This window comes from Urocampus carinirostris, chromosome 11 (assembly GCF_059441175.1).
Source record: "Urocampus carinirostris isolate Australia breed hairy pipefish chromosome 11, RoL_Ucar_1.0, whole genome shotgun sequence".
NCBI lineage: Eukaryota > Metazoa > Chordata > Actinopteri > Syngnathiformes > Syngnathidae > Urocampus > Urocampus carinirostris.
This window is the reverse complement of record NC_142359.1, coordinates 24,644,585-24,668,949: the sequence shown is the minus strand read 5'-3', so window position 1 is coordinate 24,668,949 and position 24,365 is coordinate 24,644,585. Positions and strand designations below refer to the sequence as shown.

The following is a 24,365-nucleotide window of genomic DNA, read 5'->3' as shown; positions in this document are numbered from 1 at the left end:
CGAATGCAACAGCACCACCAGTGATCTGGATAACGTATGAAAAGGCATTAGGCTACAACCCATTATCACACTATTATTAGTCACGGTACTCGATACAAATGATAGTCGTCCTGAAAACAAAACATTAAATGCAACAGGTTCACCAGTGATAGAGACAACATATGAAAAGGCATTAGGTTATATCTCATTGTCATATTAATTTTAGTCCCGTTGCTAGATACAAATGTTAGTTGTACTGAAAACAAAACATCGAATGCAACAGCACCACCAGTGATCTGGATAACATACAAAAAGGCATTAGGCTACAACCCATTATCACACTGTTTTTAGTCCCGGTACTAGATGCAAATGTTTGTCATCCTAAAAGATATAAACTCAAAAAAACACATTGAGCGAAACAACACTTCGATTTAGCTGATGTTGAATCGACTTTGAAGGACATTGAATAAACACATTGTATACATTTCAGGTTGGTACCGTGAATATAAATGACGTGATGATCAGATAAAATCGAATAATTTTTCATACGTTAGAGTTTTTAAGTAGTTAGGATTCAGTGCTCACACTACTGTGACCCAGGTTTGATTCCTTTTGCTGAGGAAAAGTGAAGCAAATTATCAAAGACTTGCAATATTTAAGTGTATTTGTAATGAATACACTATGAGTGACATTTTTTTTAATTTTAAATTGCATTTCAAAAATTAAAGAACTTTATCATGATATCCTCATTTACCAAGACCGTCCTGTAGTTCTTTTTTGAACAGCCAATTAGCTAAAAATGTCCTAGCCTGTCCTCTTTCATGCCTTCTCGAGACTTTTTCAGGTTAGCATATTCGCCTAACACACGAAAGGTCCCTGGTTCGAGACCGGGTGCAAACATATGTTGTCCTGGAGAGGGATGAGCGCCACCACGGCTGTGCTTGCTCAAGACACCCCACAGGAAATGGGACCCCTACGATCCAAGTGGTTAAGGGATCCGACCAACCAACCAATGCGTGTACAGTATACGCGTGCATACAAGTCTAATCCCCAACTTTGGTTACCACACGCTCAGGAATCAGCTGCCATCGTTCACCAAATCCCCACGGTTTGCCAAATCTCCCCCTGCCGACATCGCCGCCGCCACCAAATTCTCTTCCAATCATCCTCCCACAGTGAGCATGCGGTGTGACAGTTAAATCTTCCCCCCGCCACCAGAACAATACGACTGGTTAACCCCCCCACTTCCCCAGCCAGGACGCCGCTCCCCGAAACTGTCCGTATGAGCGCCCTCCCGCCCCAGGAAGTGAGGCGGGCCCTCGGGTCCAGACGGCTTAGCCAACCAAAATAGGCCCCATTGTGCCTTTTGTGCTTGGAGGGATTTGGACCTTAAAACTGAGCGCTCTGCTGGAAGATGATGAGAGCGAGGGATGACCGGAACGCTCTGGCTCCCTAAAAACTGTGCTCCGCATATCCCGGCTGGTGCGTGGGTAAAGCGATTGGCACAAAAATTCCATTCTGGACACACTTATTGAACACCATCATTTTACTCCTTGGACCTGGAGAATGCCTACATGGCATCTCTAACGTGGTACCTGTAGGCACCAGGTAGCCCACCAAGACCAGTTGAATAGCCCACGGACTGGTTCGGAAAATACATCATGGGTCATTGTGATTCCCTGTTATTTGTAACTGGCATGATGTTAACTGGTTGTCTGAGCCCATTTTGACCTCTAATAATTACAACCTGGTAATAATAACATAACAATAACATAGCATTATATAGTATTAACATGATGAGTTTGAGGGCACGAACTGATGGCCGAATGTTCTCCTTCAGGATCTTCTGGTTAACACCAGAATTCATTGTGCCATCAACTAAGTTATCCTCGTCCTAAGCCAGCAAAGCAGCCCCAGACCGTCACACTGCCACCACCATGCTTTACAGTTGACACCATGTTCTTTTTGTCAAATGGTCTGCCATTTTTACGCCAGATGTAACGGGCTGCACACTTTCTAAAATGTTCAAGGTTTGACTCATCAGTTCACAGAGTTTCTCTAAATGTCATGAGGAAAATCAAGATGATTTTCGGCAAATTTGAAATGACTCTTTGTGACAGTGAAGGTTTTTACCTGTGAACACTCCCATGAATGCCATTTTGGGCTTAATTTGGCTACCCTGCTGCCTAAGGACCAGGACAACTTGCTGTGGCTGAAACAATCATGAATTCTGAAGTCTACCAGAAGATACTGAATAAGAACGTCGGGCTATCAGTTTGTGCCCTCAAACTCAAGCGCTCTTGGATCACCAACAGGACAGAGATACAATTCACACATTCGAGTCCAACTCTGAATGGCTTAAAAACAAAACAAAATGAAGGTTCTCGAGTTGTTAAGTCGAAGCCCGGATTAACTAAAATGAAACTTGATTTGCATCATTTTAAAAGTAAAAAATCAAGTCCATTCTATCAATTGGTCCACTAAAAATAAGGTTTAGCCTTCTGGAGCAAACACAATCTCAAAAATAAATACTTTGAACACACAAAAAGAAGTGGGCTTGAGAGAAAGTGCATATTTGCCTCCATGTGAAAGCAGGTGTGGGAAGCAAGATACGATCCAGACGGCGCTGACTGGCCCACTTTACCTGGAGCAAACCCTCTAATCAAGTTGACGTGCTTCCCCCGAGGCCTTCAATACACTCAGGCTGCTTAAATCAAAACGGAGATTCTTGTCAACTCGTTATTAGTTCTCGGAAATTACTTTGAAATACTGCATATTAATTGAAGTCAAATATGAATTATATTTATGAAAAACATCCTGTCTAATACAAATTTTAATGAAATACAATCTGAACTCTGACACATGCTTCATAAATTCCTTCCTTCCTTCTCATCAGATTAAATGTCCACTACTGGCTTTAAATCATTGCAGACTGCATTTTGAGGCCAGGCCCGACAAGAGACAGATCCAGAAACTTCAACCATTACTGTAATCCCTGGTTTGTCGAGATTGATGAGGACCAGAATCCCCCATTTTAGGCAAAATTCTACTTAGCCCCTCTCATTTTCAACCTATGCTCTTCCGCCTCCCGTCACAGCAGTCCTCGAACAAGGATAATAGATCCCAACCGGGTGGGTGCTGTTTATTTCAGGCTTAGAGAATGGAAATAAGAGCCGACACGCATGATAAGAGTTTGCTCTCCAAGCCCCTGTTTTAAGCAATGGGGAAAATGGATCGTGGCCAAAACAGTGCATTTCATTTTGGGTGGACGGCAAAGAAGCAATTTAGTGGGGTAAATCGAAAAAAAATGGAGCTAACCCCAGCACCTGCTCTCAGCAATAGTCTACTTGGGGTAAGAATCGACCAACGTTCTATTTCATTTTAAGTGGGCCAGAACGGTCTCCCAACAAAAGTGCATTCTGCCACTTCTTGCTTGAAGCAATATGGAATTGGGGATAGTGGATAATGCCACATGAGTGCAGTTTATTTAAGGCGGCGAAAAAAAGAGCTGCTAGCCCAGACAAAAGTGGGCCTACCTGGTCCCCACTGGCAGCAATATGTGATCAGGAAGATTGGATAGCAGCACATAAGTGGACAGAACAGGCCCAACGAAATTGCACTCTGTCAGCCCCCACTCACAGCAACAGTTGACCAAGATAATAAATTGCATCTGTATGAGTGCCTTTCATTTTAAGCAAAAGAAAGGAAAAAAAGCCACTAAATGTGACACAAATTTGCTCTTTTGGACACAGCTTTCAAATGAAAAAAGCTGCCATGCATGTAAATAATGGATTGCGGCCAAAATAGTGCAGTTCATTTGAGGCGGGCCACAATGGTACACCTGAGCAGTTAATTTAAAGCGGAAATGATGGCAAAAAAAGATTAGCCAGTCCTGATAAAAGTGCGCTCTACTGGTCCCCGCTTACATGTGATCAGAAATAATGGATTGTGGCCAGTACATGATGTAACGCTTCATTTGCCTGTACCATCTATGTCCACTAGATGACGCGCTCTCCGTATGTTTCTGGTTAGTGAAAGGTTTCTCTGGGTTACTAGATGGAAGCTTGATTGAAATTGCGTGAACTAATAATAAAAAAACACATCAACGACAAAACACTTTGGGCCTAGGGTTTGGTTTAGATTTCTTCAGGCCCCTCATCAAACTACTCAATTCTGCTGAAGTTACTTGCATTATACTGCTATCAAGTGGTGGATATGTGGAAGTGCACCCTAGAAAACACCTTTTACAGAATAGTAAATGGTAAATAGTCTGCATTTATATAGCACTTTTCAAGTCAATGAAGACCTCCCAAAGCGCTTTACAATGTGCTTCACACTTACCCATTCACACACGCACTCACACACAACTGACAGTGTTTTTATTTCTAAAAGATATGAAATTCAAAACATAATTGGACTCAGGATCGTGTTGTTTTTTTCCAAGGGTCGTCCCGGCCCTCTGGGAGAAGTTGGTTCGAGCGGGCCGGAGGGATCCCGCGGTGGCCTGGGGCCTTCGGGGCCTAAAGGGGAGAAGGGACACATAGGCTTGAAAGGACCATCTGGACCAAAAGGAGACAAGGTAAGTTGAGACTGGGACACATTTCACTCTTTTTGTAAGTCCTCTACGGGCATAACACTTTATACAAATCCAGTGGTACTTCGGTGCCTGACCATAATCCGTTTGGGATCGATGTTTGACGTCCAAATTTGTTTCCGGTTCTGACACATTTTTAACAGAACACATTTGTTTTTATGGTCCTACATGTTCTTAAACAGCCATGATATGAATAAGACCTGCACTTAAACAACCCGAAATAACCATGTGTTCGGGTGATTTCTCGCCTTCAGCTGTGTTTGGCTATTCAAGTTCCTGCCTTCAATAATGTTCAGGTGTTCGAGTTGTGTTTAGCATTTAGCTGTGTTCGGGTCTTCCGGTTCCTACGTTTTGCACTGTTCAGGTGTTTCGGTTCCTGCGCTCAGCTATGTTTGAGTGTTCGAGTTCCCGCGTTTTTTTTCAAGTTCCATCGTTCGACATTATTCACGTGTTTGAGTTACCGTGTTCGCATGTTCGAGATCCTGCCTTCAGCAGTGTTCAGTTGTTCTGGTTCCTGCATTAGGTTTTTTGTCAGGTGTTTGAGTTCCTGTGTTCGACAGTCTTTGAATATTCAAATTTCCGCTTTCGGTTGCGTACAGCTGTTTGAGTTCCGTTTTTCAGCTTTGTTCGAGTGTTGGAGTCCCCGTTTTTTGTTGTGTTAAGGTGTTATACTGTAGCTCCCAATTTTAGCTGTGGTCAGGCGTTTGAGTTCCTGTAGTTAATTTTGTTGCAAAATTTCAGTTCCTGCCTTCGGTTGTGTTCAGCTGTTCTAGTTACCTATTTTAGCAGTGTTTTAGTGTTTGAGTTCCTGCGTTTGACTTTGTTTGGGTTTTCCAGTTACCATTTTCAACTTTGTTTGGGTGTTCAGTTTCCAAGTTCGGCTGTGTTCGAATTTCTGTTTTCAGCTATGTTTTGGTGTTGGACTTCCTACGTTTTACTTTGTTTGGTGTTCAATGTCAGGACCAGGACAGGAAACAGGAAGCAGAACCCACTCGCGTAACGTTACTCACAGTTTATTGGGGAGAAGAGGAATGAGCGCACTCGAACCGGAGATCGTTGGTCGCGTAAGTAGATTGATCGGAACGAGGAAGTGGTCGAAGTCAAACAGATCGGGGCGAGAACAAAACAGGAGCAAAACACAGGCAAAAACAGAGATTCACAGGGCTCGGCAAAACAAGAGCAAAAAAATACAGGCAAAACGGGGATTCACAGGGCTTGGCAAAACAAGAGCAAAAACACAGACAAAAACAGGGATTCACAGGACTTGACGTATCACAACAGAGTTTAGCAGGAGTTTCGCAGACGCTCAGACAACAGGCGACTCACAAGACAGCGTTTACGTAGTCAGGGAGCAATCTGTCAACGCGTTTCAGCTGGTGTCCATGGGCGGGGCCAATTGGGCGCCATGGCAACCGTGACAGAAGCTGGAAGCAACACGACGAGGACCAATTGGGCGCCATGGTAACCGTGACGGTTCAGGTTTCGTCATTCAGCTGTGTTCCGGTGTTCTCAAGTTCCCGTGTTTAGTTTTATTTGGTTGTTCGAGTTTTTTTTTTCTTTTTTTTTCAAAAGACTAAATTTTTTTAGTCCACCATTTTGTTCCTATCTAATCATTGGACTACCGAGGTACCACTGTAAAGTTTCTCGTGTCGGTGAAGCCAATTTTCTTAATCGATTTAACAGGGGCCAATGGGAGTTCCAGGATTTCAAGGAAATGATGGTGTACCTGTAAGTAAACACCGTCTTAAAAATGTTCAATAGTAAAGCTAAGAAAGTTCTCAGTCTCACTGTTTCCCCCGTTTGACTTAGGGCCACACGGGTCAGCAGGGTGGCAGAGGACCACCGGGATTGGACGGCTGTAACGGGACCAGAGGGGAGCCTGGATATCCCGGTTATGGCACTGGAGTTCCCGGGCAACCTGGATTTGCGGTAAGGATTCCTATTTAGAGGCTTTCTTGCACCTGTATCATTATAGTTTCAGAGATGGTTCATCAGCATCATCTTTGTGTGCTCTTCAAGGGACCGTACGGGCCAAAAGGTCAGAAAGGAGAACCTCGCTACATCTCGGATGGCGGCATTTCTGTGAGGGCTCACTCTACATTTTTTCAATGATATTGACACATGGCCTCATGTTTTTCACAGAAAATGAGAATGTTGTCATGAAGTTCGAAGTATTTTATTGATTTAATATTGCTGATGGTGGCTCAGAGCAGGGGTCTCCAAACGGATGCGGGCCGCATCCGTTTAAAGAAATCTACACAGGGGCCGGAAGGGAAAAAAAAGAGCCGATTAATGTATTTTGCATAAACCTTTGAATTCGACATCTCTGCAATACCTGAGGAAAAATGGATGATGTAAGCTAATCCATTTTTTTACGTTTGCATTTAACTGAACAATTTTTTTTATAAAGGGACCATTTCATCTATATGTTATTTACGCACACAAAATAAACAAGTAAACATTCATTTACTAATAAAATATTTAATTAAGAGTGATAGCAAAGTCTTAAGCAGTATCTCCCATTATAGGCACTTAATTCGATGAGTTGTATCGAAAAACTCAATACAACAAGATTACTTGAGAAGTGTATTATTGCTTAAAATGTACATACTTTGGTGACCTTTGACTTTCAGCCTACTAGTATACTTTTTCATGATATTGTAATATTTTTAGAAAAGATACGATGATATATTGATAGATTTCGAGATGAGATATTGGAGTTTTTGCTTTAAGTGATATCCAAACAAAAAGGACTTTGGTTGATTTGTAATGAATCCAAAATGTTTCTAAATGGCGTTTACGGAAAATAATGAACTTTCTGTTTTCTTCTGTTTTGTTTTGTTTTGATTTTATTTTTCATTTTGCCCTCCTCTGTTCTCTTCTGTTCTCTTCTTTTGTGTTGTGTTTAGTTTTCTTTTGTCTTTTTTGCTTAATTTGATTTGTTTTTATTTGTTCTGTTTTCTTTCGTTGTGTTTCGATGTGTGTTTTTATTTTATTTATTTATTTTTGTTTGTTTGTTTGTTTGTTCGCTTTTTTCTCTTTCACTGTATTTTGTTGCATTATTTTTGTGATTTGTTTGGTTCCCTTATCCTTTTGTTTTGTACATATCATCCTCGCCTGCAATAATTATCTCTGACCACCAGATGACGACAAAAAAAATAAGTATTTGAAACTTTTTAAAAGAATTTTAAAGATCGTGTCTAAAAGTTAATCGAAAAATAAAACACGTGGTCACGACCACATACAATGTCTGTAAAGGGTATTACCCTTTATTCTATTTATTAAAACATTGTTTTGTCTATTATTATAAGTGCCTTTAATGTGGCATGGAAGCTGCTTTGAGTTCCCTCAAACGGTATTCTGAAATTCTCATTATGAGTGTGGTTGTTTTTTTCCAGAGCTTACCCGGCCTTCCAGGAGAAGATGGCCGACCTGTAAGATACATTTTTGGTTGTCATGACTTTTTCCTCAACCTCTCCTCTTTTTTCCTGATCCAGTTTTGAAAATGTGTGATTATGCAGGGCGTCAGAGGTCCCGACGGGCCTGTCGGTTTTGCTGGTCCTCCAGGGCCGGAAGGATATCCCGTAAGTCAAATACAAATGCACCTTGTGTTGTGTTTTTCCATGCAAACTGGTTGAGAACACTTAAAGAGATTGTGTTTTTTGTATTTAGGGTCCACCTGGTCCTCCTGGCCCACCAGGGCCAATGGTAAGCCACTGTACAATAAGCCTAATAATTGGGAAACAGCTTAAAGGGCGTCTTCGTTTTTCTCATTATCTATCTCAATTTTAGGGGAGTCGAAGTGATGGATATCAAGGCGAGAAAGGAGACAAGGTGATTGAAAACCATATCTATGATTGAATGAGTTTTCTAGAGTAGATATAATTGTGTGTGTTTCGTCCGTTAGGGTGATTTGGGCCTTCCGGGACCTAGCGGTACCCCAGGTGACGGATCTTTAAGAAGCGAGCAAACCCTCACCATCTACAAAGGAGATAAGGTAATACAGGGAAGAAAAAGTCTTTTTTTTTTGGTTGATTCTACTTTACACTGCAAGTAGATTGCTTCATAGTTAACCGATTTTAGGGTATCATAAGTGTGGCTTTTTTTATTTTGGCACAGCGCAAAAACAACATCGAATAATGAACAAATAACACACATTTGCACTCAATTAGCTGTACAGTTCAATAATTTAATACATAATTATGAGCTGGGAACAGGCTGAAGCTGTGAAATTCTCTCCACTATTATGTGTCTTGCAGGTAAGACACATTCAAAATCATTTTCACTTTTTGCATTATTTTGGTTGGTCTCCATAATCACGCAGGGAGGCCAATAGGGTTGGTGTTCTTTGATTTCCTCACACTTTAGGGTTTGTCTACCTTATGTACCCTTGGAGATGTTTAGTGGGGAAAAGGGCTGAGAGGGCAATCTTTAAGCAGGCTAGACTTTGTCCATCTTGAGGGTTTTCTACGGTATTTTCATACATTTCTACATAATAATTTACCGTATTTTTCGGACTAAAAGCTGCAATGGATAATAAGGCGCAGTTTCAATTTTTTGGGTTATTAGTGGCGCCTTAATGTCTGAAAAATATGGTAAATATCTATCACAGATTTTGAATATCTGGAAATTTTTGAGATTTTAGGTGCCCCCTTCTAGTCTGAATAATATGGTCAATACTTTTGCACTTTTGGATTTTGGGCAAATTGGGGTTTTTAGTTGCGCCTTATAGTCCGTAATATATGGTAAATAAGCTAAGAGTATAGTGAACTATGCAAAATATGAAGGGTTTATTTCTGCTTAAACCCAACACTGCAATGTTTTTTGGATTGTGTGTAAAAGTACACATATGGGATTGTATGAGTTTAAAGACATGTAGGATTGTACAGGTTTATATGCATGTATGTCGGTGTATATATTGTATATATATTTATATTTGTTTCGTTTTTGTAAAGAGGTGAGAGCTAATGCTTTTTCTCACTAGTTTCTGAATATGTCTTTTGTTTTCTATTACTTCATTTTGTGGTTTATGTAGCCTCTTAATTTTTTTTTTTCCATTTTCACATGTTTTCTTTTTCCGAAATTTTTTGACAACGATCAGGAGGCCTTGCACTGCTTATGATCCATATTCAGAATAAATAAATGACAATGCCAACAAACAAAATACTATTATTATGGCTAAAAGTCATTTTTATTTTTTAATTCAAGTATGACTTATTTTCCCAGATACCATCGTTCTTGTGTTTGATACATTTAATGATTCTTATCAAATAATTCATTTTTTAAATTCTGTGGTTATTTGTGCCTGTAGTTTTTGTAAGTCTATTATTGTGATGTTGTCAGCAAATATAATATATTTCAGTGATACCGTACACAAATCGTTTCTGTACAACAAAAACAGTAAAGTCCCAACACAGACCATTGAGGAACTCTTAAGTTAATGCTCATGAATCTTAATTTGCTGTTGCCATATTTAGCAACACATGTTTTGGCTTCGGCTGAACTCACAACTAATTAAAGCTGCGTTTTATTTTTCTTGCTCTTTCTCCACCTGAAAGGGCGAACCTGGTCCAAAGGGGATCCGTGGATTCCCAGGGAACCCGGGCCCACCGGTAAGTCTTTCTGTTTGCTTCTGTATTCTTGCACAAGTTATGGAGTGCGAACATTTATCTTTGTTTCAATCTCAGACCCCGTTTGGTTTTCGGGGGGAACTTGGAGAAAAAGGAATACCTGGCTACCCCGGGCCCCGAGTAAGGGATTCAAATTGAAAAGAAATTAAGGAAAAATGTAGATGTTCATTCACGTTTTTTGCCTTTTGGTGTTTTTTAGGGTCCTCCTGGATTTAACGGACCTCCTGGGCTACCAGGCCAACAGGTGGACTTTTAATAACACACAAAAAAAACATTTGGATCATTCACACCTTTCTTAGAGCTCTATCTGGCTTCTATTTTGACACAGGGATACCGGGGAAATCCTGGCTTCGCCGGGCAACCGGGATACAACGGACCCAAGGTCAAATGAAACCTGCCTGCTTTCCGTTTTTTTTTTTTTAATCATTCCAACTTAAGGGCATTGTGAATAAATCGACATTTGGTCTTTTAGGGAGATCAAGGAGAACCCGGACTAGCGGGACCTCCTGCTTTTGTCAGTGGTCCAGGCACTTCTGTTCAGGGTAAAACTCCTAAGTACTTCTACTATAATGTAATTTGTACGTGGACTATCCCGGTAGCAAATTTCTTTGAACGGTGGTCAGCAGGGCAGGAATGTATAACCACCGAAAATGATATGCACTGTTGTGGCCATGATCCATTATCCCTTGTCAACTTTTGCTGAGAGCAAGGCAGAGCCCTTCTTTTCTTTTCAGTTCGGGCTACTTAAAGGTGCTATCTTGGCCTCCCTATAATGGACTGCACCGTTTTGGCCGCCATCCATTATCCCTGATCTCATATTGTTGTGAGCGGGGCCTAAAAGAACCATTTTGTGGGGCCTGGTGTCCCTTTATTAGCTGTTACTGTATAACTACCCAAAATAAAATGCACAGTTTTGGCTGCAATCAATTATTCTTTTTTCGACTCTTGCTGAGATTAGGGGCCAGCAGATCGCTTTATTGTTTTTCAGTTAATGCTGCTCAAGGGTGCCATTGTGGGCTGCACTGTTTCTGCTGCCATCTATTATTGCCGGTTGGCCTTTGCTTATAGCAGGAGCTGAGCATTCTGAAGAGCACCCGAGTGGCTGCAATCCATTATCTGCAGTCGACAATTGCTGTTAGTGTTCCCATCAATTAAAAGAGGGATTACACTAGTCCTAACTGAAGGAATCCTGCTAGAAAATAAATCCCTGGTTTACATATTTTAAGTAACTTTAGGGAAAACAAATCTAAGAATCGAAAATCATATGTGACCTTATACTGTTGATGTTTTTATGTACATTTAGCTATAGCTTTTTTTTTTTTTTGCTCCAGGACCACCAGGTGATCCCGGATACAATGGACTTCCAGGTGCACCTGGTGACCAGGGACCTCCCGGATTTCCAGGCCCGCCAGGCCCACCAGGTTTCGGAGGATTCGGTCCAGGTAACATACTCCAACAGCCGCTGGAGGTGCCGCACTGTATCGTTCTTATAATCCTCTTTCTGCTAATTTCTCGTAAGGGGGTGGTCCTTCCCGTCCAGGTTTCCCAGGGACCCCGGGCCCAAAGGGAGAGAAAGGTAGCCCCGGCATCCCTGGCTTTGGCACCGAAGGGCTTCCAGGCTCACCTGGACTTCCAGGAATCCCCGGACCTCCTGGGCCTCAGGGCGGCTCAGGTACATGGACACTGTTTATAGTAATCCTTTTCCATCATAGCTGGTGACGTTTGACTTTTTATGATTGCCGTGACTTCACGTTAGGGAATTACTTTATCTGTTAGGCATTATGCATAAAAATCATGAAATAAAAACAATGAAAAAGAAGTTATAAAGTGCACCTGCAAGACAGAAACCCTGGCTGACTGACTTTACTGTCCTCCAAGGCCGACCCGGTGAGCCCTGCGTCATCTATCCCGAGGGGGGAAGGCCCACTGGTCAGTAAAACCCAGGTATCCCCCGGGCGGCAGCCATTTTGCCGCAGCCTTCCTGGCAATATGGCTGCTGGCCTGGGTGAATAAAGCAATCAGAAAAAAAACAGCAAACTCAACTTTCAGCAGGCGGTAGCTTAACTCTTTTGACTGCGCAATGAAGTTTGGCTTACTGGTCTCCTGATTGCAAGCTGCTTTTCACATCTTTGGCCTCAGGGTGTCGCCAGTGAACATATTTCATTGATTTTACTTGCAGTAGGAGGGACATTGTGTTTATGTTCATTATAATCTTGTAAATTAGAAAGTCATTACAAAAGAAGGTCTATTATTTTACAATCGTGCCTTGAAAGGAACAAGGGGTTGTAATTGTCTTTTTAGCAATGTAAAATCAATGAATGTGGTTCATGCATTATATAAAGCTGTGTTTAATTGAAATACTGCTTAAAACAACCTTGCAGTTTAAAGGGACAGTGTGTATAACCACTACATTTAGCTTTTTTAAATTGTGGCTTACGCATTTTCTGATTAAGAGCTATACAAATACACGTGACTTAACTTGACTAGCTGTATTGTGTCGTGCAATTTAGGGCAAGTGCTAAAAAGCATACAAACTACGGAGACTTAAAAGGAACAAACAGCAAAATTTTAGCTCTTATTTTTTTGGGTACCAGGTTTTATGGGAACCCGTATCAGCAAGATGGCGGACAATTATGTTAACCCTTGCTCGTTGAGGCGATTATTTCGAAAATAAATGCAAATTTCTCTACCTGTGATTATTTTTTAAATGCACCTAAATATGATACTTCATGTATTTTTCCTGATTATTTAAATCAATTTATATGTCTATTTAATGAATGTATTTTTTCAACTAGGGGGCGCTAAATAATACACACTGTCCTTTTAAGCCTGTCAAAGCTATCATGGCCGATGAAAACAAACTAACCCTGATTTCGCACTGTCCCTCCAAGCTGCCTTGAGCCAATTAGCTAATTATTTATCATTATTTTTCAAGACCAAGTTTAAGAATGAATTGCTGGTTTCCCCTTTTTTCCTCAGCCAGTGCAGGTGATTTCCCCTTGAGCAAAAAGTGTGAAATGTCAAATCCGCACAACTTTTGCAAGCTATTTTATCCACGTCAACTCAACCCGCTTATCTCATTGCAGTTTCACCCGGCTCCAGCGTTCCAGGGACCCCGGGCTTGCCCGGTTCCCGTGGACCACCGGGAAACCAGGGCTATAAAGGTTACCGAGGTACAAACCTACAATGGAGCAGGCCAGGGATGTTAAAAAATACTTCTCTGACCAACTTTTTCTTTCCTCCTGGTCTTCCATCCTTCAAGGGGACCCCGGTGACTGCAATTGCATTGGAGGCGGCTCCTCGGGGCTACCCGGGCTTCCTGGACCTGGGGGCGTCAACGGCAGCCCTGGCTTCCCTGGACCAAAGGGAGAGCCTGGTGACACGGGTGCACCTGGATTTGCAACCGTTCAGGGACCTCCTGTGAGTACTGTTTTTCTGCTTTATCCTACTAGTGCACAAACTTGTTTGTATTGTAATCCCTTGTTTATTGTGGTATATAAAGACCAGAACCCGGCAGATGTGAAAATACGTGATGTATAAATATTCAATAAATCAGATCGATTATTGGTTTTCAAAATCCTCATCATTTTTTAGGCTTAGGGGCGAAGCAGCGCAAGAATCATTGAAGCAGCCGCTAGCCTTAGTGATTAGCAATACTAGCATCAAGTTCTAGTTGCCAAAAGATGTTTGCTTTAAAAAATCGACCCAATTGATGCGTTCTCTTTACCTCAAACTTGTGATTTTGATTTACAGCTGTCACATATGAAAATATACGCTTAGTTGATTTGAGGGCCGTGTCAGCACAAAAATCTAGCAGTAGCAATTAGCAACCCTAGCCTTAAGTTTTATTTGCAAAATATGTTAACCTTATAAAATCAACCCAACTGTTTTCTTTTCGCCTCAATTCTCCCATTATATAGCTGTCATATATCAAAATATAACTCACTTATGACGTTTAGTTGATTTGAGAGCCGTAGCAGCATGAGAATCACCGAAGCAGCTGCTAATTTTAGCACTACAAGCATCAAGGTCTAGTAAATCTTTGCTTTATAAAATCAACCCTCATTTTGTTTTCTCTTCACTTCAATCCTCCTATTTGGATTTATAGCTGTCAGGTATGAAATTACTCAGGAGATAAAGCCAAGAGTTCAAAAGCCTGTTAAATCCAAACAACAAGCGACAAATTATTGTCTTCTTCAGGGTCGCGCCGGGGAGCGTGGTTTCTTTGGTCGCAAGGGAGAAAAGGGTGCGTCTTACTACACCAACTACGGTTATGGAGGGAAAGGAGAACTGGGAGCAACCGGGCCAAGAGGACCCACAGGAGAAACCGGAACACCAGGCAGGGACGGATCACCAGGCTACCCTGGTCCCCCTGGACCACCTGTAAGAACGAACTAGCTAGGAAGTTGCTTGATCATTGTCATTGAATGTAAACTTCTCCCAGGGCGACGCTGGCACCGGTTCACGTGGAGATCAAGGTTTCCCCGGCTTCCCAGGAGTGAAAGGTCGGCCGGGAGCGCCCGGTGAACCTGGCCCTGGCTTTGCCGGTGCGCCCGGTTTCCGGGGAGAGCCCGGAGAACCCGGTCTTGCGGGGCTTCCGGGGGCGCCCGGGTTTCCTGGACCGAGAGGTAAGTGACTATTTGTGAGAGTGAGCATGATGTCGTATAAAGGAACGATCAATCTATATGTATGAATAAATCTATAAATAAATTAGTAGCTACAAATAAATTCCATAGAATTAAATGAACACATAGAAACATCATCACCAAATACCGAAATAAATTACATTATTTCGATTTATGAACTTATTTATGCGTTTTGTCATTTTTTTTTTATTTAGTTATTTATGTTGCATGTATTTTGTCACAACAAAATATTATTCAAATTCCTGAGCTTTTCCCCTATTGGTCTATCAGTAATGAACAAATTAGCTACTTCACTAGTCAACCAATGGCTGAAAAGCTCAATCAGTTTGATCCGCCCCCTCTTTAAATAATATTTTATTGTGATAAAATAAATGACAAAATATGTGATAAAACACACCATAAACACGACAAAATACACACAAATACTGGACACAAATACAGGACACAAATACCCAACAAAATCCATCACTGATTAACCAATAAGTCAAAAGCTCAGCCGGTTTGACCCGCCCCCTCATTTGAATAACATTTTGTTGTGGCAAAATACACGACAAAAAAAACGGCAAAATGTATGACGAAATAAATGACCAAAAAACATACAAATTATACGACAATATTCACGACAAAATAATTGAACAAATGACAAAATATATGGAAAAAAACTTCATTAAGAAATCACAAAAAATAGAGACCAAATACATGCCAAAATAAAAAGAAAAAAAATCTAAAAAAATTAATGATAAAAATCCCCCCCCCAAAAAACAACAAGAAAATCGATTAAGTACACACCAAAAACCCCAAAATAAATACATATAAAATACAGACCAAAATACTCGACAAAATAAACTACAAAATAAATGACAAAAAAAATGAAAAAGAATGAGAAAATACTCTAAAAAATACATGCTAGAAAAACAACAAAGTACACGACAAAATAAATGACAAAATACACAAGAAAATATGTTTTCATTGATTCATCTATATGGCATATATTCAATTTATGTGTTCATTGATTTATATGGCATATATTTCAAGCTATTTAATTATTTATACATTTATTTCTACATAGTTCTCCATAATGTTGTTCCTGACAGGATGAGCGGAACCTCCATCACATCATGATGATTTTCAGCCTCCTCCTTCTGTAGTCATAGCAACCGTGTCCCCAAACCCGAGGATTTTTCCCTCCAAAAAGCAGCTGGCTGCCATTCCTGCCTCGGCTGCTGATGCAAAAGTGTTAATGACACGATTAATGGTTTCCATTAATGAGCTTGCTGTATAATTTCTCTTGTTGATAAATCCAGCGCTTGGTTAGTGCAATGATTGTGGCATCGTGAGTCAAGCAGAAACTGTGATTCCTTGGCCTGGGAGGATCCCCATTTACAATTGGAGCTTTTTGATTTATCAAAAAGATACACCCTTATCGTTTTCTGTAAAGATATTATTTGTTATAAATATGTTTTCTTTTATCTAAGGTTCTCAAAAATGTTTAAAAATTCCTCACCAGTCTACAATTTCATGTTTTTTTTCTTCTTTAAAGCCTATTTGAATTGAATTGTTTTTTTCGTCATTGATAACAATGTAATGAACATTGTTTGCGATGACATTAGACATGACACTCCAAGATGAACACATAATAAAGAATAAAGACTTAAACACGAAAAATAAGAAAGAATGTGAGGAAAAATAGTCAAAAATATTTACAAGGTAGTGTTTGGAGACTGTTGTAATCAATGCAATGAAAAGAAGTGCAGTGTAACAGTAGTACAATCATTAAATAATAATGTAAAAACCTTTAGGGGCAACAAAAAATCCTGGATAAGTTGATAAATAAGAGTACCCATTTCTCAAGTCATGTCATGCTTATTTGTATAGCCCTTAATCAGAAGGAGTCTCAAAGGGCTGAACAGACCGCTGACTATGATTACACCATCCCCTGATCTAAAACCGACATAAGGGCAAGGAAAAACTCAAAAGCCTCAACATGAGGAAAACGAAGGAACCTTGAGAAGGGGCCGCACATGAGATAATCCCTTTCCAGGATGACCAGGCTGCAATAGATGTTGCGAAAACAAATAATTCACAGATATTGTCAACATGAAATATAGTAAAATAATAGTAAATATAGTACTACTAATAAAAACTGGGTTTTTTTTTTGACCAACTTTGTCCCTATTGTCCCTTTGTGTGTCTGCAACAAAAATAACATTACAGAAATACTACAAAACTACTACAGAATTACTACAAAACTAAATATTAAATGTTGTGCTTAAAAACAGAGCTACATTCTTTTGTCGTCCTTCTGATAACAAAAATGTACTATGGAAATAGTACTATGATTTCATGACGTAATGTTGAGTATACAGGACTGTCTTGGAAAATGAAAATACTGGGATCAAGTTCTTCATTTTCTGTGATGTGATATAATATCAAAAATTAAAATTACTTATTTTATGTATTGTGGGAAAATTAGGCCTCTTTGTTTTAACTGTCATCATTTTACATCGCTAGTCATAGGAAATTCCATTTTTTTTCCTCCTCCAAGGCCAAATGACACAAAAGTGCTTACCTGCAGAAAAGAATGTGTGCTAATGCTAATGCTAAACTAGTTTTGTTTTGTGCTCTTAATATGATCGGTTATTGCTCTTGTAACAAGTGCAATAACCAGTTTGGAAGCAAACAGAAAAGCCTTTTTTGATGTGCTTTTTGCCTTAACCAGATGAGCATCGTTAAAACTGATTTTGCTGATGTTTTGTTGAATGAACATGATTTTGGCGCATGCAAATGAGCCCGCAACTGCAACTTTCAACCCCTGCTCTGTCTTTCTTCTTCTCTATTTGCGCCCATCCGCCCTCGCCTGCTTTGTCCTGCTGATGTCCTTGTGCACGTGCATCACTCCAGGTGAAAACGGCTGCGGAGAGCTAATTGACAGCCAAGAGGGAACGGGTGGGTAACCAACGCTGCGTAACTGGCTGAATCTTAGGAGGTTTTGTCTAGCACATATCCAAAGTGCTCCTCAAACTGACTCACAGGTGGTAAAACAAAAAAAGGGATGAGTCATGGTTTTCAAAGTAGAGATCGAGGTAGCAGACAATCAACCTGAAATCTGGGAATGGATATGACTGTCATGATTGAAAAATGTTTGTTTTTTTGTTTGTTGACCTGTTTCTATACTGTCTAATTGTCTTTGACTGCACCCAGGCCAAGTACTACCTTGCCGCTTACCCGGAGAAGTCGGACTACCTGGTATTCCCGGTATACCTGGACGACCAGGTAAATAGAAAAACAAGTTTCCCGAAAGTGTACCTTTTTTGTTAAGATTATTGTTGGACGGAATAACACGCTCATAATAAGTTGGGAAGACACCAGCAATCAATTGTGACTTTTCACGGAGAACAGGCACGGGACCGCACAAAATCTTCAAGATGTACAATATCCGGCTCGAAGGACCAATTGCTATGTTTAGAGATTAACAGAGACTTAAGAAAAGGAAAATAAGACACCAATGAACAGGAGAGAACCACACAGAACCCTTCAGCTATTTAATTCCCGCCTTGAAGGTCTAATTGTTAAGTGTATTATTTAACAGATACTTAAAATAAAAAATGAAGACGTTAAAGAATGTCGGAGTTGCAAGTACAATATGGAGGACTATACAAACCCTCAAGATCCGACCTGAAGGACCAATTGTTAAGTTCATGATTTAACGGAGACTCAAAATTAAGAAAAAAACACCAATTAATTTTGAGTTTGCAGACAGAGGACTAAACAAAATCCTCCAGATGTACAATATCCAGCTCAAACGACGAATTGTCATGTTTATAGTTTAACAGATACTCAAGAAAAGGAAATAAGACACCAATGAAAAGGAGAAAACCACACAGAGCCTTCCAGATGTATACTTTCGGTCTTGAAGGTCTAATTGTTAAGTGTATAGTTTAACAGATACTTAAAATAAGAAATGAAGACGTTAATGAATGTCAGAGTCGCAAGTAGAATATGGAGGACAACACAAACCCTCAAGATGTACAATATCCGACTTGAAGGACCAATTATTAAGTTCATCATTTAACAGATTGTTAAATGTATAGTTTAACTGATACTTAAAATAAGGAGGGAAGACATGATTAATTTTGATTTGGCAAGTAGAACAGGGAGGACCATACAGACCCTCAAGATGTACAATATCCGACGTAAAATAATAATAATAGTTCCTCATTTAAAAAATGAGAAATAAGACACCATTTAATTTTAAGTTTGCAAAGAGAAAACCCTCTACATGTACAATATCTGGCCAAAAGGACCAATTGTTACAATTAAGGTCTCAAAATAAGGGAAGCAGACACCATTGAATTTTGAGATTGTAAGGAGAACAGGGAGGCCCATATAAACTCTCAAGATGTGCAGTATATATCATGTTTATGGTTTATACTGGCTGAAAAAATAAAAATACAAATACAAAATACAAATTGTTTACTAAAAGTTTGCCATTTAACAGGGACTCAAAATAGGGAAAGAAGGCTCCAATTGGTTTTGAGTTTGCAAGGAGAACAGGAGGCGCTAGTACAAAACCCTCCAGATGTACAATATCTGGCTTGAAAGCCCAATTGTTAAGTTCATTGTTATACACGCTCATAAGGAGGGAAGACCCCAAGAATGAATTTTGAGCAAGCAAGGAGAACAGGAGAGGACGGTACAAAACCTTCAAGATGTGCAATATCCAGGACCAATTGTTAAGATTATCGTTTAAAAGAGATTACAAACACGGAATGAAGACATCAGTGAATTTTGAGCTTAGAAAAGAAAACGGAGGACCCTACAAACCTTCAAAGGACCAATTGTAAAGTTTATACTCGAACGAATACTCAAAAAAAGACCCCAATACACTTTGAACTTGTAAGAAAAACAGGAGAGGACCATGCAAACCCACAAGATGTACAATAGCCATCTTGTAGGCCCAATTGTTACATTTATAGGTTAACCAAGACTCATAATGAGTAAAACAAGAGAAGGCTATACAGAAACCTCCAGCTGTACAATATGTTTCTCGATGGAACAATTGTTGAGTTTATAGTATTACCGACACTCGTAACAAAGAGAAAACACCAGGAAATAATTTGCGCTAGGTAGGTGAGCAGGGAAGACCATACAAACCCGCAGGATGTACAATTTTCGTCTCGAAGGACAAATTGTTACAATCATAGTTAACAGAGACTCAAAATAAGGAAAGAAGACACCAGGAATCAATTCTGACCTTCCAAGGAGAACAAAAGAGGACTGTACAAAACTTCGAGATGTATAAATATTTATGTAACATTAAAATATGCTTATATTCATATTTAACCACAAGTATAATTTCATGTTCTGCCACATTTCTAACTTTCCATTCAGTCATTTTAACTTAATTTAATCCAGAATCCAGACATAGAACTTATATTGATTGCGATGAGCGTCAGCAGATTTTGTGAGGAAACATCGAGATTAACAAACAGAATATGTTTGGATGTCTTTCTATTTTTCAGGTCCAAAAGGTCAACCGGGCTTGCCAGGAGGTCCTGGGCGTCCAGGATTTGACGGGGCCAAAGGAGAAAGGGGAGACTCTGGTTATGGAGGACAGCCGGGACCACAAGGTAGATGAGGGACTTTCTTCCCATTTTACAACAAACAAAACAAAGGACAAACATTTTGTTTTTTCATTTAATTTATTTCTACATGATAGTTTGTTTATTGATTACCATGTAAAAAGATAAATAGTGTAATTAAATGAATAAATATTCACCACCCTAAACAAGCGCACAAGACTGTGAAAAAATATACCGTATTTATTTGTGTATAATGCGCATTTTTGTTTTATCAAAAAAAAATACTCACGAGGTTTTACTGTATTACTGCAAAACATTGGTTGTAATGGGAATCAAACCCTGGTCGTAGTGGTGAGAGTATCGAACTCCATCAACTGGAACACCAGTGATATTGATAACTCGTGTTGTGCGTGTTACTAAAAAAAGGAATTTGTTACCGTTACTAGTTACTTCATTTACAAAGTAAATCCGTTTCCTGCCAGATTACTGACACCCAAAAGTAGCGCGTAGTAACCAAACCTGTTCACCAACCTGTGGAAGTGGTTAACCCCTCATATTGCTTGGCTTGTGTAGACTTAAGATCATGCAAATGAACACATAGATGAGACACTCCTTATCCATTTTGTCTATGGGCTTCAATCCACTTCAATACTTCCTCTTCCATTGCTGAGTACTGTTCAAGACGTTTTCTTCTTTTCCAGGCATGGCGTATTGCAGAAATAATTTTACAAATAAAAAGACCAAAATTCTGAACACGATTACTGTACATTCTGTGCGTACGTTCGCCCCACTGAACCCTTTGGTCTGTCGTTCCTGTATAAGCCACGCTCTCACCTCACATGCTGCCTACCATTCGCTACTGATGACACACAACCAAAATTGTGCATTTAGACTGACCCCTTTATTTCAGTATTATATAGTTGGGGCGGCACGGCGGCTGAGTGGTTAGCGCGTCCGCGGCACTGTTCTGATGTCATGAGATTGAATTTCCTGTGCGGAGTTTGCATGTTCTATGCGTGCTCTCGTGGGTTTCCCCCGGGGTACTCCGGTTTCCTCCCACATTCCAAAAACATGCATGTGTCACAGACCAGGAACGGAGACGGGACCCAATTGCGTTCGTTTTACTCAGTTTTTATTAAGAAGGAGAACCGGGCTTGCATCCACGATCCGATAATTGTCGGTCACGGGTAGCAGATAGCAGGAACGCGGAAGTGGCACTTCCGTGTCGAGAGAAGGTAGTCAGCGAGAAAACAGGTCGATGGCCGGGGCGAAGGAGCAAAAACGTAAACAGGTCCAGAAAACAGGTCGGCAACAGGTATCTGGCAGGAAACAGGGCAGGATTGAGTCGGAGAGTCACAAAAAGCTTGCCTAGGTGGGAGCATAGGTTCGCAGATGATCGGACGAGTGTTTTTAGGAAGGTGGGAGTTTAAAAACAGTCCAACAACCAATCAGGGTCTGTGGCTTTTGGCGCCAACGGGGCAGCCTCAGGTGCCCCACATCCGTAATCATGACAGCATGTCAGGTTCATTGGCCGGTCCAAATTGTCCCTAGGTGTGAATGAGCGAGTGATTTGTCTGTCTCTGTGTGCCCTGCGACTGGCTGGCAACCAGTTCAGGGTGTCCCCTGCCCAATGCCCGAAGATAGCTAGGATGGGCTCCAGCACCCCCGCGACCCTACTGAGGATAAGCTGTGCAGATGATGGATGGTTTATATAGTTGTAAATATATCTTATATGTGGTAGGGAGAATATCAGTTGGGAGAAATTCTTGTATCTCTGACCTTGTTAGTATATTGAGTCCTACTCTCTAGGGCTAAATAAATATGCCAACTCCACTTCAACCGCATGATTAGCGTTATGATGTGGGTGGACTAAGAGTTAAGAATTAATACGTCCTGAGGGGGGAATAGGTACCTATTAGAAGGTGTTTCAATTCGTGAACTGTTTCTAATGAGTAGCGTAGTAAAACACCATGCTGAAACAAGGTTTGTGTTTAAAAATTATTAATAATGTTACAGTACTCATTACCCAGTGATTGTGTTCCAGAAACACATTGCTTTGTAAAGCATTTCTCCCAACAATTACTGCAGCAACCTGGGTTCGATTCCCATTGCAGCCAACTGCAAAGTTTTAGCTGAGAAAAATGAGTTCCCGTTTTCTTATCCAAAGTTAGGGGCGCGCAAAATACACAAGTGCGCATTATACACTAATAAATATGGTATAATTTGCCCATGTATGAAATGAATGGTCCCTAGGTATGAATGTATATGTGTGTGATTGGTTGTATGTCTACATGTGCCCTGCGATTGACTGGCAATCAGTCCAGGGTGTCCCCTGCCCACTGCCCTATGTCAGCTGAGATGTGACTCTAAAGCGGAAAAAACATTTCTGAATATGAATAAATACTGCGACAATGTGACAAAGTTAACTTTCCCCTGCAGGATTTCCCGGTCCCAGAGGTGACGCCGGCATTCCCGGTGTCCCAGGACAGAGTTTTGATGGAGGCAGGGGGAAGGACGGTGTCCCGGGACTCCCTGGAGCAAAAGGCCAGCCTGGAGAAGTCCTGGGAGCCACAAGTGGGCCCCCAGGGCGCGACGGTTTTCCTGGAATCCCTGGAGACAAAGGACAGCCGGGCACACCAGGGGGCCCTGGATCACCTGGTGCGTTCTGTGTTACAGTATGTGATGTGACTGCTTCATTGATGTCTTGGGCTTAATCAGGTTTCGATGGGCGCTCGGGCGTCCCCGGACTGAAGGGCGAGCGCGGAATTGACGGTTACCCCGGAATTCCCGGTCCCCCCGGACCCCCGGGTGACCCCACCATTCAAGTCCCAGGCCCACCCGGAATCGACGGCAGCAAGGGCCTAGGCGGAACGCCAGGTGAGAGGAACAAGGACAGCAAAAACGATGCGTTGCTTTGAGATTGTCACTCGTCTTCGTTCTCTCCATTTTTAAAGCGGACGTCACATTTTGACATGTTTAAACTCACCCAAAAGATTCTTCCCCTCTCTTTGGTTTCCCTTTCCAACGTCTTGTGCCTTTCCACCTCCCACTTTTCTCCCTCCTTCCCACCAACCGCCACCGTCCGTCATCTCCATCCATCCTTTCATCCCGTTTCCTCTTGGTGTGGGCTCGTTCCTTAAAGGCTGCCAAGGTGAGATATTTCCCTCCTCCTTTCCGCAGATTTTTCGTCCTCTGATAGTTCTACCTGCTCCATCATTCACTGCTTCATGTTCTCCGGCTCAAAATGTCCACAAGTAACGGGCGGGGTGACACACGTCTGTTTTGTGCTGACTTTGTGGACATTTTAGCTCTAAGCAATCAGAAATGCAGATTTTTCCAGCTCTCCTTGTGCCAGTAGTATTAACATTTGTAGTTTGTTTAAATGGCATGCAGTGCTACCAAATACTACAAATCTTCTAGTTTATATGTTTACAGTGAGTTACGAAATGCAGAGTTTCAACGAAAACTAAGAAAATAGGAACAATAAAACCAAGTAATGCTCATTTTCGTATTGACAAATTTGGATTGTTTCTTGGATTTATAACACATTTGTGTCATCTTCTAGACACCCGCAGCAACATCAGGTTTGATGTGTGGTTTATACATTCCCTGTGTATTATTCATCCACTAGAATGGTGTTATTAAGGCTGAGAGATACTTTTTTTGTAACTGATAAGCATGAAAGACCACCAGTTTAGTATGCAGTGCAATGAAATGTTATTACTATGTTGTTACAATGTTATTACCTAATTATTAGAGCAGTATTTAGCAATCAACTGGATGTGGACAGGTCCTGGGGCGTGGGTAGTTTGGACCCGGGCTGCACAAACAGAAAAACAAGATGACTTATTTTTTGCTTATACTATATTTATTTGTGTATTTTTAGTAAAAAAAAGGAGGTTATGGTAATAAGAATTATGATATATGAGCAATA

The 24,365-nt window shown here is 40.8% G+C and overlaps 1 protein-coding gene across 3 annotated transcripts in view; it reads left to right on the top strand.

Annotated features, from left to right (window-relative positions):
- Window positions 1–24,365, top strand: part of col4a6 (collagen, type IV, alpha 6) — a 104,160-nt gene that overhangs the window by 64,914 nt on the left and 14,881 nt on the right. The window contains exons 5-30 of one of the 3 annotated variants that reach the window (XM_088346973.1): window positions 4,424–4,558; window positions 6,257–6,301; window positions 6,383–6,502; window positions 6,593–6,655; window positions 7,972–8,007; window positions 8,095–8,157; window positions 8,246–8,281; window positions 8,366–8,407; window positions 8,481–8,570; window positions 10,132–10,185; window positions 10,261–10,323; window positions 10,403–10,447; window positions 10,532–10,585; window positions 10,676–10,745; window positions 11,535–11,645; window positions 11,723–11,875; window positions 12,082–12,132; window positions 13,290–13,376; window positions 13,466–13,623; window positions 14,404–14,586; window positions 14,648–14,831; window positions 17,751–17,795; window positions 18,051–18,122; window positions 20,372–20,479; window positions 22,871–23,089; window positions 23,150–23,308. In XM_088346973.1, coding sequence (XP_088203099.1) covers window positions 4,424–4,558; window positions 6,257–6,301; window positions 6,383–6,502; window positions 6,593–6,655; window positions 7,972–8,007; window positions 8,095–8,157; window positions 8,246–8,281; window positions 8,366–8,407; window positions 8,481–8,570; window positions 10,132–10,185; window positions 10,261–10,323; window positions 10,403–10,447; window positions 10,532–10,585; window positions 10,676–10,745; window positions 11,535–11,645; window positions 11,723–11,875; window positions 12,082–12,132; window positions 13,290–13,376; window positions 13,466–13,623; window positions 14,404–14,586; window positions 14,648–14,831; window positions 17,751–17,795; window positions 18,051–18,122; window positions 20,372–20,479; window positions 22,871–23,089; window positions 23,150–23,308 — 2,446 coding nt within the window. The remainder of the gene's footprint in view (window positions 1–4,423; window positions 4,559–6,256; window positions 6,302–6,382; window positions 6,503–6,592; window positions 6,656–7,971; window positions 8,008–8,094; window positions 8,158–8,245; window positions 8,282–8,365; window positions 8,408–8,480; window positions 8,571–10,131; window positions 10,186–10,260; window positions 10,324–10,402; window positions 10,448–10,531; window positions 10,586–10,675; window positions 10,746–11,534; window positions 11,646–11,722; window positions 11,876–12,081; window positions 12,133–13,289; window positions 13,377–13,465; window positions 13,624–14,403; window positions 14,587–14,647; window positions 14,832–17,750; window positions 17,796–18,050; window positions 18,123–20,371; window positions 20,480–22,870; window positions 23,090–23,149; window positions 23,309–24,365) is intronic. The other 2 variants (XM_088346975.1, XM_088346974.1) reach the window with 2 other exon arrangements.